The sequence below is a fragment of the Alternaria hordeiaustralica genome (assembly GCF_023758085.1).
Source record: "Alternaria hordeiaustralica strain BMP 2776 chromosome Unknown scaffold_41, whole genome shotgun sequence".
Lineage (NCBI taxonomy): Eukaryota > Fungi > Ascomycota > Dothideomycetes > Pleosporales > Pleosporaceae > Alternaria > Alternaria hordeiaustralica.
The window spans coordinates 16,272-35,032 of record NW_026056813.1 but is presented as its reverse complement, the minus strand read 5'-3'; the positions used below and the strand labels follow the sequence as shown (position 1 = coordinate 35,032).

At 42.0% G+C, this 18,761-nt stretch overlaps 2 protein-coding genes across 2 annotated transcripts; one reads left to right on the top strand and one right to left on the bottom strand.

Moving 5' to 3' along the window:
• Positions 1-5,378: 5,378 nt before the first annotated feature.
• J4E84_010428 (uncharacterized protein) lies at positions 5,379-6,652 on the bottom strand (the record flags this gene model as incomplete). The annotated part of the gene is made up of 2 exons (XM_049392983.1): positions 5,379-6,383; positions 6,443-6,652. The coding sequence occupies 2 exons, from the start codon at positions 6,650-6,652 to the stop codon at positions 5,379-5,381; spliced, it is 1,215 nt and encodes a 404-aa protein (XP_049239242.1).
• Positions 6,653-7,289: 637 nt separating this feature from the next.
• Positions 7,290-10,728, top strand: J4E84_010427 (uncharacterized protein; the record flags this gene model as incomplete). The annotated part of the gene is made up of 4 exons (XM_049392982.1): positions 7,290-7,373; positions 7,420-8,363; positions 8,437-9,954; positions 10,002-10,728. 4 exons carry the CDS (start codon positions 7,290-7,292, stop codon positions 10,726-10,728), a joined length of 3,273 nt encoding a protein of 1,090 aa, XP_049239241.1.
• Positions 10,729-18,761: the final 8,033 nt, after the last annotated feature.

Sequence of the window (18,761 nt, the reverse complement as noted above, 5' to 3'; positions counted from 1 at the left end):
CCTCCTGCCTCTCAAGCTTCTCTTCCATTGCCTCATACTCCTGCCCTCTTCCCCTTCGTGGGTGGCCTGAAAATTCGCTTGCGCGATGGGAAAAAGAGCCCCCTGATGGCATACGGTGTCTGACACTTTCTACAGGCTCATCTGCATAGTGGACGCGACGCACAGGTGCTCTTTCGTAGAACCGGTCGCGACTGTGGCTTCGGCTTCGGCTTCGGCTACGGAACCAACTACCGCTCCGTGACCTGCCACGTCGGGAATATTTGGATTTCAAGTCGACATCACCACCGCGTGTGGACGTGTACCATTCGTCGTCGTCGTCGTCAGAGTAATCCAAGAACTCCGAGCGTCGGCGAGTAGGTGTAGCATTTGGTCGTTTGATCCAGTCGTCTTCGTCGTCGTCAGAGTATCTCAAGAACTCCGAGCGTGAGCGAGAAATTCCATCGTTTGGTCGTCGGCGCGGCGGAGGTGGTGGTGCGACAAACTCTGCAAGTCTGCGCCGATAGGCGTCATCTGCATATGGACTGAAAGCGTCGATCTGATCGCCTGAACTGAATGGGTTGGTCGAGTTGGTGTAGCGACTTTTTGTTGTTCCCGTTCGACGAGGGTGGTCTCGTGCAACATCCTTGGGATTTAAGTGTGGAAATTCTTCGTAGTCATTACGGGACGATCTTCTGTAGAGTACGTGTGGATTTGGGTATAGTGATTGCCGGCGTGCTTCTATTGCTAGGTGTGCCGGTTTGGGGTAAGAGTTTTGTCTCTTTGGCGCAGAACCACATGGATATGGTCGAGGAAGATGCGCGGACTTGCTGTACTGATCCAGCAACCTAGGGTGGTCTCGCACATACCACTCGTCAAAATCATCATCGCCATAACTCGCTCTGTATAGATCTCGACGTCGACTAGGGAATACGTCGTAAGCTGCGCCAAACGGGTCAATGATGCTGTCTAAACCGCCCTTGGATTTGGACGGCCCTTGGCGTTGCGCGACGGTTATACTAGCGGCTTCCACAATGTCTCTTTCTTTCCTCATCGTTTTGCGATACATGGACGATAGTAGATCCCGTATGCTATCGCCGTTGTAACCGATCAGTAAACAAGAGCCTACGGTCACGCAAGTTAGTGGTATAGCAACGCTCCAGAAGACAGCTTGTGTTTCGTCCATGTCTCTGATGTCAGAGGCATTCATACCGAAGTAGCTTGTAACGAATGACAATGGCAAGAAGATAACTGTAACGACGGTGAAGACCATGATAGCTTTTCCATGATCTTCTTCGTTGATCTCCAGAATCTGTTTCGTGCGATCGGAGAGCGGGGCGCAACGTCGCATTAGATCAACGTAATCTAGCCGAACTAGGGCAAGGTGATCTAGGCAGGCCCTTCCCAGAGCTTCCTCGTAAGGATGCATAGCCCGACGAGATGGGCTCAGCTTCTCATATGTGCTGTCATCGATGACCTCCAGATAATTTTGTATCAGATTGGTTTGCCAGGTGTTCACTAATTGCAAGACTTGTAACTCTTCTTGAATCAAGTTAATGGCGCGCAGAAGGCGCTTGCTTGGTCTGTGATTAATTTCGAATTGCTAGTACATGTTAGTAAAGTCTAACCATGTATCACGTCGTATTTTCGCTGCTGTCGAAGCGTGTATAGCTCCTCATTTTTTCTCTCAAAGATGTAGTGTAGCAATTGGATGTACTTACAACTTTGGAGACGTACACATGATACATGTCGCCGATAGTCTTGGACTGCTCGAGAGGCTTCATCAGCAACCTTCTCATAAACCATAGAGACACATATTCTGGTCCCAGAGAAAGATGCTTGCGAAGGTTCAATGGTAACTCGGGTCTACCCATATCGCAGAACAGAAACCGAGCTTTGCGCAGGGACCGTCGCGCCTGGAAACCAAAGCGTCTGAGTACTTCGACATCCCTCGATGAGTATGGATTGTTTGTGAGCTCGCGAGAGTCCTGAAACCGAGGATCGAGTCCATACGCCTTTTCATTCTCGTGCAAAGCTCGCTCGATCGCCAGGCAGTAAATCACGATCTTTTGAAATGCGTGAATCAGTTCTTGCGGCAGCGTATACAATGACGACAACTGTCCATCCTCATTCTGAACTCCCTCGGCAAGCTCTTTGGCTCGAACAAAAAAGTCTTTGGTGATCTCACTAGCATGTGTAAGAATCACCAAAGCGCTAGCATTCGTCAGTTCGCGCCGATATTGCACGGAATTGATTATCCAGTCTTGCAGTTCTTCGAAACTCGGTATCTCAGCGTCAGGATGTGCACTTCCAGCCGAATATTTCTCCACATGTCGCACAAGATGTTTCATTGCAGATGTTGCGCTTCTGAACGGGCGTCTACATCTTATGCAACGCTGAATCGACCTTAACAGTGTTTTCCTGGATTCTGGGAGTGAGGATGGGACTTCCCAAGCGGAGGTGCGGATGGACCAGATACGGTTATTTAGCATGTCAGGGTGTTTCCAATCAGAGTTCGTGTATTCCTCAGGGTCGGGCTCAACCGCTCCACGTTGCTCAATGGTCGTTACTTGCTGATGGATGTTTTGCAGTGCACCCGATAGCTTTCGAAGTATGCTGCTACTATCCAGATCATCTACGAAAAGACCTAAAATTTTGCAGACAGTATCGAGAAATTCGACTGATCTTGTCAAAATCTTACGGCAATGAGTGGTGACAATCATCTTGTGGTTTATGGAACCCGACTCCGGTAGAGGCGTTGCTTTGACCAGCTCCTGTAACTCGGACCGTCGCGTAGAAACGCCTTCACATACCGTCTCAGGCAAGGAGTGGTAGTAGTTGGTTGAGGTGAAAGCATCTTCTACAGGACTGGTTGAACGAACAAGAGACCTCGACGTCATGAGCTTCTCCACGTAGTCCAGGCAGGCGATGGATCGATCTTTCCCGGTAGTACCGAGTATTACCGGCTTTCCACCTCTATGAGAAAGATCGTTGGTCTTAGACTGCAACCAGTGAAAAAAGGGCGGAACACACGTGGGGGGGCCGACAGCCGCGGGTTCTGCGGTCGAAGCTTCTTCATCTCTTCCGTCACGTATCTGGTCATATGGAATCGTAATGGTGATCGAGACAAGCTGAGCTGCTCGAGAGACGATGCTTTTCCAGTTCCTGGCCCCGGCCATAGTACCTCCATCTACATCCTCGACTTTCAAGTTGATCCCTTCGCCAACAAGGGGCCCCTCGAGAGACGGATTGCTGTGGAGAATTCGCGATTCCAGCTGGAAATAGGATCTGAAATCACCCAGGGGATATATGAGGCTGCTCCCATCGCGATTGGTGATGTGAACCTTGGTCAGAGTGTTATCTGTGATGCTCTGCCTGCCAAGAAGCCTGATGTCTTCTTCAACAATGCCGATTGAACTTTTCATCGCTATAGGCAGAGTTTCGTGTCCGTATGTCACAATAGCAGTAGATCCAATGTTGATGATCCACAGGCTGGGGACATGAACAATTTTATCCATTGAATCATTGCCGAACCTCCTGTATGACTGTTCCTCATCTCGCTCACGAACAGATTCATACGGATACAAAGCCTGCATCAAGGTACGTGGATGGAAGCGTGAATCTCCTTGCCCAGTAGTAGGCTTTGCAACTTGTTGGAGATTGAAGTAAGGTACGCAGCTGAAGATCACAGACTGGGTGTCTGTTGGATCGGATTCGTCGGCTCGAAGAACGGTCCCTGGCTCGATGAATCTACCGCCTACAAATGGCTTAATCTTTTCGCCTCGCAGTTTCAACAAGACCTCGCGAGTAAGGGCCTGTAGGCGGTCAGACAAATGTGGGATAGTGAGGCAGACGTTTTCGAAGCGGTCAAAGTCGAGATGACTACCATTGAGGTGGTACCATGTTGTTGCTATGCTTGTTCGTAATCGAGGGCTCGCCAGACTCGGTAAAGTGTGAATTTCAAGCATGTTCTGGGTGTCAGACTCGATCGCCATTACTCTGGTGATTCTCCGTATCTCCAGATTCTTGTCTCCCGGTTCCTTCTTCTCTGCTCCCAGCCCCTCCTTGTTTTCGGAATTATCAGTTTCTTCACTCGGAACGATGCTGCTGCTCGAAGGTTTGGTCTGCACCTGAAATGAGAGCCTGTTTCCCTCGATGTCCACTGGATGCATCGCATAGCGGTTGGACTGTAAAAGTGGGGGGTCTCTCGGAGGCATATCCTCTTCGCTGCTCGATGTCTCGCTCTCACTAAAGTCTTCGGTGATGATACTGCTTTCTGATTCTTCGGGGGTTGAGACCGGGCGTGGGAGCTCAAATCTGAGCGCCAGTTCGTTTCTAGAACTATTCGTCCCAGGCACTACAAGTGAGGTCTTTCGTGGCTGAGGTCGTGACGGTCGTCGGGAATTCCTCCATGAAGGACCATCATTGCGCGTTGTGGTGGGTTGCTGATGCCCCGCGCTGGTCGATTGAAGCTCTTGAGCAAAATCGATGGGCTCTTCGGTGATGTAGTCGGCTATCCATTGAGAGTTTTCTGCGTCGTGGGCCTCGCTCAACGATGTGTGTCGGGGCTGGTTTCCGCCCCCATACAAATCATCATGCGCAAGCTCATCAACGGAAGCTTCGCGCACCTCAGCCTGATACTGACGTGGGAGACGCGGCGTGGCTTCCGAATCTTGCGTTTGGCCCTCCATAGATAGGTAATCTGGAAGTTGGCGAGCGGGATTGCGACGGCATGGGAGAGGCGACGAGGAAAAGACAAGGCAGACATGATGTGTGGGGGCCAAAAGCTGAGCTGAAGGAAGAGTGAGAGTCAGACGCTAGTATGTGCATGCAGTTGCAGATGAAGACCTCAGCCTCTCCGGGGTTCAGCTCGACTCCAGCCTAGCGTCTGATTTGGTCAGCTATCGTGCCATCCTGATTGGCCGCAAAAGGGGCAAGCGCGCCGTCCCGCCATGCCTCGAACATGTGTTCTCCATCGGTCTGATCGTAAATCCAACAGTCACAAGTTGTAGCAGTCGTCATATTGCACAGAAGATCATGAAGTCATCAAACATAGCTATAAGATTTGAATTCAAGCCCGGATCAAGGGCGACAAGCATATTACAAAGGCTACTATTGTTGACGACAAGATGAGGCAAGTCTGGACAAAGGAAACAATCTGCGAAGGAACATGCTGCAATATCCAATATCGTCGAGCAAAAGTATCCAACTGGTATCAAAGGGCCCCGTCAATGGGCGGCGGTAAGGCTAGGTCGTAAATCGTGATGGTATCGTAAGGAGATAGGGTTAGAGAATGTTTGCGCGATTAGTGGTGGCGGTGGAAGGTCGGTTGGTGAGGGTATACGTGTGCCAGCGTATGTACAAGTGTTGTCAGAGTGGGTGTCGGGTATGTTGAGCGGTGGTCATCTGATTGTGAGAGGCTGCTGAGCTGGCGCGATGGGTGACGGTAAGAACGATTGGGGTTGCTGCTGCGTGTTGATGGCGGTGGGGGTCGCCTGCTGTATGCGTGTTTGTGGTAGCTCCTTCTTCTTAACCAGCAAGCTCTTGAATGCGCCGAGCCATTTGGCCAGCGAGTCTTCATTGGAAGCGCAGAATTTGTAGTTCTTCTCCTCAGATATGACCTGCATGCAGTACTGCTTGCTTCGCGAGACTGGGTCTATGTCGACAGCATCGATGATGCTGGAAAAGGGAATGATATGGGTCGCGGAGTATTCGTCGTCGTTTTTGTAAAAGGCAAGGCACTTTGGCCGCAGGACCACCCAGATCTTCTTCCACTGGCGCACGCCGCCTTTGGATTTGAGAACATATAGCCAGCCGTGATAGACTACGCGCTCGTTGGTGGGGGTGGCGCCGATGTTGCTCTGCTGGCTCGCATTGCGCTGTGTTTGCGGCGTTCGCGGGAGAGACTGGGCGGAGGCTTGGTTGGTGTCGGAGAAGTCGAAGTCGGAGATGGAGCCGCGCTCGCCGCCGGAGTAGTTGAGGGCTTGCGAGGGTCGCCGGGCGCTGTGCATGTGCTCCGGGGCGATGGAGCTCGAGGGCCTCGGCTCTGTCTCGGAGGAGCTGGAGACGATGTTTTCTCTGGCCGCGCGACCGAAGCCTGAAAACGTCTTCCTCCCGGTGGTCGGGCTCATGACAGTCATCTCGGCCTCGTGCTCGCCGATGCGCGCCTCGGTGCGTATGAGGTGCACCCACTCCTGGGCGTCCTTGTCGGTGGTTGCGCCGAGGTGGTAGTTGCGGGCGGGCGAGAAGATGCCAAAGACATGCTCCATCTTCTTCTTCGAGTCTCTCTGGCGCGCGACGGCCGTGATCTCGGAGAGGTTGATTTGGTGGCGCAGCTTCGTCTCGTCCTTGTCCTTGTAGATGGAGAGGCAGTTGGGGCGCAGGACGAGGTAGACGGGCTTCCATTGCTGTGCACGTGTTAGTAGACGTCATGGCGTGCCTGTCGGCAGCGTGCGTGCATGCGTGCCTTTGTCTTGCGCGTGCGCTTCACGACGGTGCCGGCCTTGATGATGCGGTCGAACTCGAAGCAGCCGTTCTGGTTGACGGGCGACATGATGTCGACGCTGGCATTCGCAATCTTGAGGTTCTGTATTTGGGGCGGGTCCAGCTTCATGCCAGCAGAGCGGATGGCCACGGGTTTGGCGGGCGTGTGCTGGCCGTCCAGTGTCGCTGCCATGTCGGCGGTGGGAGTCACATTCACGGACAGGCAGGCGGGGTCGATGGTGGTATGGGTGAAGGCAGGCAGGCGGGAGGCTATAGGGGCGTTGCGGTGCTCGAGCGCAGTCGTTATATCCAGACTGTTATTCAAGATCGGCAAGGGCGACAGGGGCGATGCATGGGCATGGGGCAGGCACGAACCACTACAGCAACGGCAGGCGCACAGGCTATAAGGACGTGGCCAGCACCAAGGCCCGAGTCGCAGTGGTGAGGTCAAACAAAAGACCGGCGACGATGATCCCACGACTAACACGCACGCGATGCGACGCGACCGCAGGGTGGCCGTTGAACGTCTGTCGCCGTCAGCAGGGTCTGATGTCAGGGTGCAGCTTGTCCATGAGCCATAGTGACGCGGCGGGGTGGTAGCGCCTCTGTTTCATCCAAATCTTCAACGCCCATCCCAAACCACACAACGAATCTGTAACCTCAACCACTGCTGCATCCCCTCCACCCCTCCAATTTGCCCTTTTTGGCCTGCGCGCCTCTGATCTGCAGCGAAACGGCCTTGCCCGCGCCCGACTGGGTCACATCGACACGCGAAACACGACACCCGCCTCAGCAGTTTTAGCCCCGAGTCTCGACCACGCTCGCCCAGGATGCCCGTCGTTCCGAGCGATAAGCTGGTGTCGCTGCAGCAGGCGGCTGATGGCATCAGGAACATTTGCATCCTCGCTCACGTGGTACGTTGACTGTCCGCGTGACGGAGACATGTGCTGAATGCAGCAGGACCATGGCAAAACGTCCCTCACCGACGCCCTCATCGCCACCAACGGCATCATCTCCCCCAAACTCGCCGGCAAGATACGCTACCTCGACTCGAGACCCGACGAGCAGCTGCGCGGCATCACCATGGAGTCGTCCGCCATCTCGCTGTACTTTTCCCTGCTGCGACGGTCCGCGCCCGAAGCACAGCCAGAGCAAAAGGAATTCTTGATAAACCTCATAGACTCGCCGGGACACATAGACTTCAGTTACGAGGTCTCTACAGCATCACGTCTCTGCGATGGCGCTGTCGTGCTCGTAGACGCCGTCGAAGGCGTGTGTAGTCAGACTGTCACAGTCCTGCGACAGACATGGATAGAGAAGCTGAAGCCCTTGCTCGTCATCAACAAGATGGACAGGCTAATCACAGAACTGAAGATGAGCCCAGGAGAGGCATATACACATCTGAGCAAACTGCTCGAACAGGTAAACGCCGTCATGGGCAGCTTCTACCAAGGCGAGCGCATGGAAGATGACCTCCGATGGCGCGAGAAGATGGAAGAGAGACTAAATGCTGCAGCTGAGAAGACTGACTCAAGATCCTCATCCATACTAGAAAACGGCGACAGCATAGACACCACCAGCACGCCCGCCGAGTACGAGGAAAAAGATGACGAGGACATATATTTCGCCCCAGAGAAGAACAACGTGATTTTCGGCAGTGCCATCGACGGCTGGGCATTCACGGTAAGACAGTTCGCCAGCCTGTACGAGAAGAAATTAGGCATCAAGCGCTCCATCCTCGAAAAGGTACTTTGGGGCGACTTCTACCTAGATCCCAAGACGAAGCGCGTGCTCAGCTCCAAGCATCTCAAGGGCCGCCACCTCAAGCCCATGTTCGTTCAGCTCGTCCTAGACAATATATGGGCCGTATACGAAGCCACTACAGGAGGTAACAACGGGAAGGGGTGCGTGGATTTCCTTCCCTTGCGTGATTTGTCTGCATGTATCATAGCAATATACTTATACCTTCCATTACAGAGATCCTGCTTTGGTTGAGAAGATTACCAAATCGCTCAACCTTAACCTTCCAGCACATATCATGCGCTCGCGCGACCCGCGCGCGCTCCTAATGGCACTCTTCGCAGCTTGGCTTCCGCTATCGACCGCCTTACTAGTCTCCGTCACCGAATACCTGCCTCCGCCCTCGAAAGCGCAATCCGAGCGCATGCCTGAACTCATCGACAGTTCTCCGGGTGCCGACTACGTTGCTCCAGAGGTGCGCGACGCCATGACCAGTTTCAAGGCCTCCAAGAACGATCCCGTCGTAGCCTACGTCAGCAAGATGATCTCCATACCCTCCAGCGAACTACCACAGAACAAACGAAGGGGTGGTGCTCTCACGGCTGAAGAAGCCAGGGAGATGGGGCGAAAGAAGAGAGCAGAGATCGCTCGGCAGCAGGCTACCGCCAACGGCGAGGATGCTGATGTCGGTAGTGTCACCGACGCTCTGAGCTCTGCCGCCATCGGCGAGACTGAGACGCCTGTCGAAGAGACACCAGAGCCGGACGTAGAAGCCGAGCATCTTATCGGATTCGCACGTATCTTCTCCGGCACTCTGAGTGTCGGCGATGAAGTCTATGTCCTCGGCCCGAAGTTTACCCCAGCCAACCCACACGCCGCTCCGGAGCCGCAGAAGGTCAAGATCACTGCGCTATATTTGATGATGGGGCGAGGCTTAGAGCCTCTCACAACTGTCCCCGCTGGTGTCGTTTTTGGTATCGGTGGGCTCGAGGGTCACATCCTGAAGTCGGGGACGCTATGTTCTCAGCTTCCTGGATCGCTCAATCTTGCTGGTGTTCAGATGGGTTCAGAGCCTATTGTGCGTGTTGCGCTCGAACCCGAGAACCCCTACGATCTAGACAAGATGATCAAGGGTCTAAAGCTCCTCGTTCAGAGTGACCCATGCGCAGAGTATGAGCAGCTGCCAAGTGGAGAGCATGTCATCTTGACAGCCGGTGAATTGCATCTGGAGCGATGCCTGAAGGACCTCAAAGAGCGATTCGCCAAATGCGAGATCCAGGCTGGTGAGCCCATCGTACCATACCGAGAGTCGATTGTGGCTGCAACAGAGATGAACCCGCCAAAGGACCCCAACCTACCACGAGGAACTGTTGTTGGCGAGACAGCTAGCAAGCATGTTTCTGTACGCCTTCGAGTCCGGCCACTACCAGCCAGCGTCACCGAATTCCTGGGGAAGAATGCAGGTGCTATTAAGAAGCTGTACTCGGATCGACGAGCCGAAGACGAAGGAGAACATGCTCCACATCATGTACATGGCGTCGAGGACGATGGCATTCAAGAAGCAGAACAGCGCGAAATCGGACAGAGCCTGAGTTTCGAGGAGTTCAAGAAGCAGCTCAAGGAAGCGTTCGCAGAGGCGAAGGGACAGAAGGAAATCTGGACCGAAGTCATTGAGAAGATCACCGCATTCGGGCCTCGTAGGATAGGACCGAACATTCTCGTCGATGCGACCAAGGATGGGATATGTGGTAGAGCGTGCGTACACCTGTCTATGTCTTCCCTTCATTACTAACTCTTTGCAGGCTCCGCGAATCAACATCCCCAGACGCCGACGCAGACAACCCCGCCGATCGCACCATTTCCGCACGCACCTTCTCTTCTACAATCTCATACGCATTCCAGCTTGCCACCGCGCAAGGTCCCTGTTGCGCCGAGCCCGTTCAGGGCATCGCCGTCTTCCTTGAGGACGTCATACTCAACATCCCCGATGACGAGAGCGCACAGGACCGCGGTCGCTTGACAGGTGAAGTCATCAAAGCCGTACGCTCATCCATTCATCAAGGCTTCCTAGACTGGTCACCTCGCATGCTACTCGCAATGTACAGCTGCGAGATTCAAGCCTCCACCGACGTCCTCGGTCGCGTCTACGCAGTCTTAACGCGCCGCCGTGGAACCATTCTGTCAGAAACACTCTCCTCTACTTCCTCCGCATCTACCACTGGATCGCAAACTTTCACCATCAATGCGCTCCTCCCCGTCGCGGAATCTTTCGGCTTCAGCGACGAGATCAGGAAACGCAGTTCTGGATCTGCTAGCCCGCAGTTGCGCTTCGCTGGCTTTGAGATGCTGGACGAAGACCCCTTCTGGGTGCCATTCACCGAAGACCAACTCGAAGATCTGGGTGAGTTGGCGGACCGAGAGAATGTCGCCAAGCGATACGTAGACAAGGTCAGGAGGAGGAAGGGATTGAGGGTTGCGGGCGAGAAGGTGGTTGTTGATGCGGAGAAGCAGAAGACGTTGAAGAGGTAGTCTGGTGTTGTAGGATACAAAAGGAACACGGGGTCAGGTGACTGATCTAGACCATGGCGACGATGATGGCGAACGATAAGATGAATCCTCGTTCAATCGATACGGCGCACGTGACGTTCCACCAGGGCATATGTAAAGTCCCCCAAGTCCTTCCATACTTTCCTCTCCTGCACACAAATTGTACAAAATTCAAAAGGATACGCGAAAGCATGTCTGCGCCTTCTCAGGCCTTCTTTTCAAAAAGGCTGTTATTTCCCCGTCATGTGTCTGCCTCGACCTCGTTTCTCTTACACTTAAAAAGAACGAAATCTGCGCCATGGCGGGCCTGGTGTCTGGGTTCCCAAAAACATCAGAGAATCAGCCTGATGGGATTTCTAAGGCGTGCCACGAGTTCAGAATTGGCAACGAACGACGTGATGTCGTGTTTCGGTTGTTATCGACCGATGAAGAAATGTCGCATGGCTTGCCCGATGGCTGCGCTTCCTCTGGTCTGCACTATGAAGTCTCAATATATCTACAAAAGAACTTTACACATTGTCAAGAGCAATACCTGCGAGCTACGCGGTTTATTATGTCCTTTCTCTCTTTTGCAGAGTCGACACGTCAAAATTCTGGCTCAACAACAAGATGCTGCGCTCCTCTGCACTTTCTTCAAAAACTACAAGCACTCAATTAATGTGTCGTGTCCTTGGCTACGAAATGTACAGATATATCCTTCAGCTGGAGACTACTGCGACGTCCTTCACCCACTTAACAAAAGGTCGACCATGACTATCATGACTTTGAAGTACTCTTCGCCTTTTACTCAAAACACAATCATAGCTGTTCATGACTTTCACTGAATGGCTTGGGAACAAAAGCTGAACCAGGCATTTTACATGTGCTGTCGCGCCTGTCGCTCGTTCTTGGGTACGCAGCACGACCAAAATGGACAGTTTCGTTGCTGATGTGTGTCGAGAGCTCTACTTCATGACATTTGCGAAGAGAGGCAAAATACGACTGTCATCCGTATGGAAGAGACCGTGCGTCAGAGGGAGAGTATAAATACCGCCCGTCTTCTATTCCTCATCTTCTCCTCCTCACCTTCATCATTTCCTGGATTGTCAGACCAAAATCGGTGCTCGAAACTTCCATGTCCTGCGTCCTGTTCCTTTCTGAATCACCGCCGCTGAACCTCATGTTTTTTTGCCATTCGACAAAAGTTCATGGCCCCAATTTTGACAATAGAGTTTTCTTCGTGTTCTCAAAAACTGAGCTACAAAAGCGCAGATGACATTGTTATGTGTCCCGGAAAAGAGCGGTCATACCTTTATATCGTCGCAAAGAAAACCCACTCATTGAATCTACCCTCGCTCGTACGATACCTACAAAATACTACCAGACACATTTCATGGAAGCGCAAATCACCACAATCTAGTCGCGACAACACGCTGAGTCGGACTATATAATCTCATCCTCGGGTACAGCTTTCTTTCCCAATTCTATTCTCTGCATGTGCAGACCTTCAAAACGGCACACAATACGCGAATGTTCTTTGGTCATTTCTCTCGTTAAAGATTTATTAATAAATAGTTTAATAACACTAACGTTGCCTCTTGTTTCTAGCACTATTCTAGTATCTTAGAACTTTAAAATTAGACTATACTTTCTTTCTAAAATAGCTTCTACTAGTACTAATATTTCTCTAATTACTTAATTATCTTCTATATTTAATAAAGTTATAAATACGCTTTTATAACTAAGAAGTAGTCTTAGATTAAAAATAATAGTATTTAAAAGCTTACTTAACTTATTAAGCTTTTTAAAGAGCTATATTATAGTTTTTTTATTCTCTAGAATATAGTTAGTAATTTACTTAGTATACGCTTTTAAAATAAGACTTACTTTTAGTATAAAACTACTTAAATAGTAGCTTTATATTTAATATATAAAAGTAAAGTTCTTAGAAGTTATTAGTTTTACTAGTAAATTTATAAATATTATACGCTAAGTATTTTTATTTAAGCTATTTAGCTAGTAGCTAAGCTTATATTATACTATATATAAGAAGCTAATAAGATATAAAAGCTTTATATAGAGATCTTATTAATTATAATAGTTAAGTTAAGTAATAATTAAGATTCTGCGTATAAGTCTATCTAGGCGCAAGATTAAACTTTAATATTCTTTACTTAATTAGAGCTAGGCCTAATTAGGTAGAGATTATAGATTTAATTCTTTATACTACCTCTCTTTTTAAAAAAAGTAAGTTTTAATACTTAATATACTTCTTTTTTACTCTATATAATATACTAAGTAAAGTTATACTACTACCTACTATAAAACAAGATATTTAGAAAATACACCTATATTATAATTATATACTATGTTACTTAACTACGTTATACCTATATTTCTGCACTAGTATACTTAATAAAGTAATAATATACTAAGTTAGTATAATTATAATTATAAATATATATCTATATTATAAAAGCTATATAGACTAAATAATAGCGCTTCTATTATTTTATTAGATTCTATAAACCTCTTATATTCTCTACTTATATTCTTTAGTTATTATTTAGTATATTTAGTTAAGTAGTAGTTATAAAGAATATAGTAATTAGTTATAATAAGTAGAGAATAAAGAATATATTTTTATTTTTTATTAGTAAACTAACAATTCTATAGTAAGCTAGTTTAAAAAGAGTAAGGTCTATTACTAGTACACAAAAAGACGTATTTCTAAAAGAGTTAAAATTCTACGTTTAAAGGTATAGGCGTTAGATAGGCTAAGGCTTAGATTCTTAGTGCTACTACTTTTAGCGTAGTTAAAGCTTCTAAAATTTAGGCTAGTAAGACAACTATTCTATAATAACGTCTACCTATAGTAGAGAGAATTATAATATAATTATATATTCTTAATAGCTTATAACTAATAGAGCTATAGATTACAAAGCAATAAAATACTAAAATTTTTAGTAAGTAAAATTATACTTCTACTATATATACACTCTCTATTCTTATTCTACTACTTATAATAAATTAGAGATCTAAAAACTTATTAAAGACGTAAATAGTAGCTTAAATCTAATACTAAAGCTATACTAACTAAATAAGCTCTAACTACGTCTCTAATACCTTATACCTCTTTTATAAGTTCTTCTAGCGTTAGTAAGTCTATCTAAAGCTAATCTTATTACTAGTTATATTATCTTACTACCTAACTAAAGCTTAATTAAGCCTCTTTATTATTAATTAATTATTTTCTCTTAAACGCGCTGCTACCTCTATAAGTTCTCTTAAGATTATTATTTTAGAAGCTATTATAGAGACTATTATAAACTACTTTATTTATACTATACTAAAGGCTGTTATAAGCACTCTAAAGAGCTACTTTACTAGTACTTTAGAGCTATACGCTAGGCTTATTAATATTTCTATTATACCTATTTCTATTATATCTATCTCTATTACATCTATTTTTTTTACTTCTATTTCTATTATTTCTATTACGTACACAACTAGCGTAAGACCTTCTATTATTCTTTTTTTTAGTTTTACTTTTAAGAAGCTTATTAGTAAGATATATAAGCTCTTTAGTAGATATAGTCTACCTTTAAGGTAATAGAAAAAGTATTTTATTTATAATCTTACTAGAATATGCCTAATTACCTACGCTATTTATATCTATAACTAGGTATATAAAGTAAGATTAATATTAAGCCTATAGTCTACTCTAGCTCTTAAGAATACTATACTCTAGTAAAGAAACGCTTTAGCTAGAATACTTTATAAGAGTAATAAGAGCTAAAATAATAAGAATATAGCGTTTATAGCTTATCTTATATAGTAAGATACTATTTATTAGATAGTAGCTATAATAGACTACTATAAGTTCTATTAAGACCTAGAGAAATAGTTATTACGTTATAGTTATTAGAGAATATATACTATAAAGCTATTATAGTATTTCTATTACTACTATATTATATAGTTCTTAATTACTACCTAAGCTTAGAAGTATATAAATATATGTAGTTATAGTCTATATAAGCATTAGTGCTAATAGTAATATACACTAAATATCTTAAAATCTTAAAATCTTCTAGCTATTCTAAGATAATAGCTAGGCATCTTTTAATATCTTTTTACTAAACAGAGTCTATAAAATTAGGTATAAGGCACTAATAAAGAATATATAGCGTAATAGAACTAAATAAAAAAACTAGTTATTAGGCTCTAGCTCTAAAAAGTTTAAGCTAACTTAGTATTAGCTATAAATACCTTAGAATTGCTATTATAGCTTAGTAGCAATTTATCTCTAGTCTTTTTAGAATAATATACCTAATTATAGTCTAATATTATATATCTAGTATTTAACTAACTTTATTATTTAATATTTAAATTACTCTACTTTATAATACTTTTATATACACTATTTAGATATAATAAGCTCTAAAGTAGGTTTCTCTAGTATAATATAATATAGTAGTAAGTAAGCTATACTATTCTTACGCGTAATAGATAATAACTAGAAAAAATTAGCTTCTATATTTTTAAAGGTAGTAATACTACTTACTAAGAAACTTATAGACTTATTAGAAGCCTTTTTAAATATTACTAATTTAGCCTTAATTATTAGAAATAGTAACGCGCTATTAGAGTCTATTTTAGAGCTAACTAGTCTTTTATAAGCTACTACTACTAAAAATAAAAATAAATAAGCTATCTTAATTTATAAACTTAAGAAGTTATATAAGTAGAAATAATTAAAGTATACTTATTAAGATATAGCTTATCTTAGAGAATTAAAGTATAAAATACTTATAAGTAACTACTTATTTTTTAAAGTAAATATTATCTACTATACTTTAACTATAAAAAGTAAGTTCTAGTTAAATTTAGAAGCTCTATACTCTAAAAACCTAAAGATATTTACTATATATAATTACTTATAGTATAACTACTAAGTGCGTAATTATAAGACTATTTTTAGAGAGATACTTTCTATCTTTTTAATAAGTACTTAAAAAGTAGACTTTACTATAAGATTTTTTAATAAAACTACTTACTTTACTTAAAATACTTACTTTTAGAACTATATAAGACTTAAGATATTTTAAATACCTACTTAGAAGAAACTTAAAATAGTTATACTTAATATACTTAGTTTTAAGTTATTATAGTACTTTATAGTCTATAATAGACTTAAGTAGACTAAATAAAAGCTAAATTAAAATTCTAACTCTCTTTTAGCTTACTTTAATATACTTTAAAGTAAACTAAGTAACTACTTAAAAAAGTAGTACTATATAAACTTTATAAGTACTCTTTTTTTTAATATTTAGAAAGAACTTTTACTTTAAAACTAGAAAGACTATAATATAGTCTCTAAGCTTAATACTTTAGCTTACTACTATTAGAGTAAAATAAAGTATACTACTACGCTTTTTAAGTATTTAGCTTATAAAAAGAAGTCTTATAGCTATTAGACTTAAGACTTTTTTTTAGAGCCTTCTTAGATCTAGAAAAAAACTAAAAAGGCTAGTTTAGTAAAATTTAACTTATAACTAGCTAAATTAAACTAAAATAGTCTAAAAGACTCTAATATAACTTATTAAAAGTATAATAAAACTAGATACTTCTAAAAAGACTATCTAAAGTCTAAGAAAAACTCTAAAAGCTTATTTAGTTAAGAATTAGAAAAAAGTAGTAAGTAAAAAAGCTAGAATTTTTTTTAGCTATTTATATTACTTTAGACCTAGTATTTTAAAACTTAGAACTTTTTTATAATACACTTTATCTAAAGCTAGTAAAGCTACTAATAGTAAAGATATTACTTAGCTAATTAGAGCTTATTAAAACTCTAGTAAATAGAAATTTTTAGTTAAACTTTATTTTAGTATTACTTATAGTAAAGTAAAGCTTATTAGTTTACTTTTTATTTAAGCTATTAGTAGATAAAGTAAATAGTAAAGAATTAAAAATTTATAGTACTACTATAGTAACTATAAAAATAGTAGATTTTTATAGAAAATAAGAGACTTAGAATATTCTATATATTATTATAAAAGTTTATAAGTATTAGATATACTTAAGTTTACTTTAAATAAACGCGTATTATTTAAAGATTAGCTACTTTATATAAAAGCTACTTTTTTAAAGTACTAAGTCTAAGAATAGAACTATTTATAAAAAGATTACGCTAAAAAAAACTAAGAAGTTTAAGAAGACTATATATAATTCTATAGTAGATATATATAGCTATTTTATTACTTTAATACTCTAGTCTAGTTTAAAAAAAGCTAAAAAGAGTAGTTTACTTCTATAATACGCTAAGTTTATATACTATAGATTAGAAAATAACTTAAAAGTTCTTACTAACTATAGTTTATAAAACTTAGCTATTAACTTACTACTTAAAACTATAGTACTCTACTAGCTATTATATAATCTCTTTAAGATAAAGTTAGAGCTTTTATATAAGTATTTAGATAAATACTTAATATAAAAGTAGATTAGGTATAGTAAGTCTCTAGTAGAAGTACTTATACTTTTTACTAAAAAGAAAAATAGTAGTATACGCCTATATATTAACTATAAAGGCTTTAATAAAGTTACTATTAAAAATTAGTACTCTTTACTACTTATTATAAAGTTTTTAGAAAGATTAGCTAGCGCTAAATTCTATACTAAACTTAATATAAAAGAAGCTTACTATAGAGTATATATTAAAAAAAGTAATAAGTAGAAAACTACTTTTTATATAAGATATAGTAGTTTTAAGTATACTATAATACTTTTTAGCTTTATAAACGCTTTTATATAGTTCTAGACTTATATCTATTAAGTTTTTATAGAATTAATTAATATAACTTATATTATATACTTAGATAATATTTTTATTTTCTCTAATACTAAAAAGAAGTATAAAAGCTATATTAATAAAGTTTTATATAGATTACGTAATATAAAGCTATTTTTAAAGCTTCTAAAGTATAAGTAGTATACTTAGTGTACTAAGTACCTTAGGTATATAGTTTTCTCTAAAGAAATATAAATTAATAAGAATAAAATTAAGATAATCTAAGAATAGCCTAAACTATATATAGTATATAAGATTTAGATATTTATTAGCTTTATAAACTACTATAAGTAGTTTATTACTAAATTCTTCTAACTTACTCTACTATTAACTAAACTAATTTAAAAAAAACTAGAAGTAGCTAAAAGTAGCTACGCCTAGTAAAGAGAAGAAAGTTAGATTTTTAATCTTAATAAAAAAGCTAAAGAAGCCTTTTAGAAGCTAAAAGACTCTTTTCTAAGTATTTCTATCTTAACTTACTTTAAGTAAGATAGAAAGACTAAAGCTAAGATAGACGTCTTAGATAGTATAATTATAGATATATTAAGCTAATATATACTAAATAAAGCTAGAAAGTACTAATAGTATCTAGTTAACTTCTTTTTGCGTAAGCTTATTATAGTAGAGTATAATTATAATATATATAACTAGAAGCTACTTATAATAGTTAAAAGCTTAAAGTATTAGCGCTAATATCTAGAGAGTATATACTTTAACTTCTAAACTAACTATTAGAACTTAAAATAGTTTATAAAGACTAAGACTCTTAACTATTAATAAGTTAAGTTTTATATTATACTATTTAGATTTAATTTTAATATCTACTATAAGGTAAAGTCTACTAACTCTATAGATAGGTTTTCTTACTACTCTAACTATATAGTAGAAGCTTAAAAACCTACTTAGAAGTATAATAAAGCTTTTATCTAGTTTATAAGAGATCTTATAACTAATAGTAATAGAATCTCTCTTTTAGTAGCTATAGTATAGATATACTTTACTAAGCGTACTAAGAAATAATAAGACTTTACTAAAGGCCTAGAGAGCTTTAACTAGGCTAGTAAATATACTATACTAGAGCTCTAGACTCTAAAAGAGTATAATAAAATAGATTATATCTTCTTAAGTACTTTAGATAAGTCTAAGTCTAAAGGTAACTATTCTAGCCTAGATAGAGCTAAAA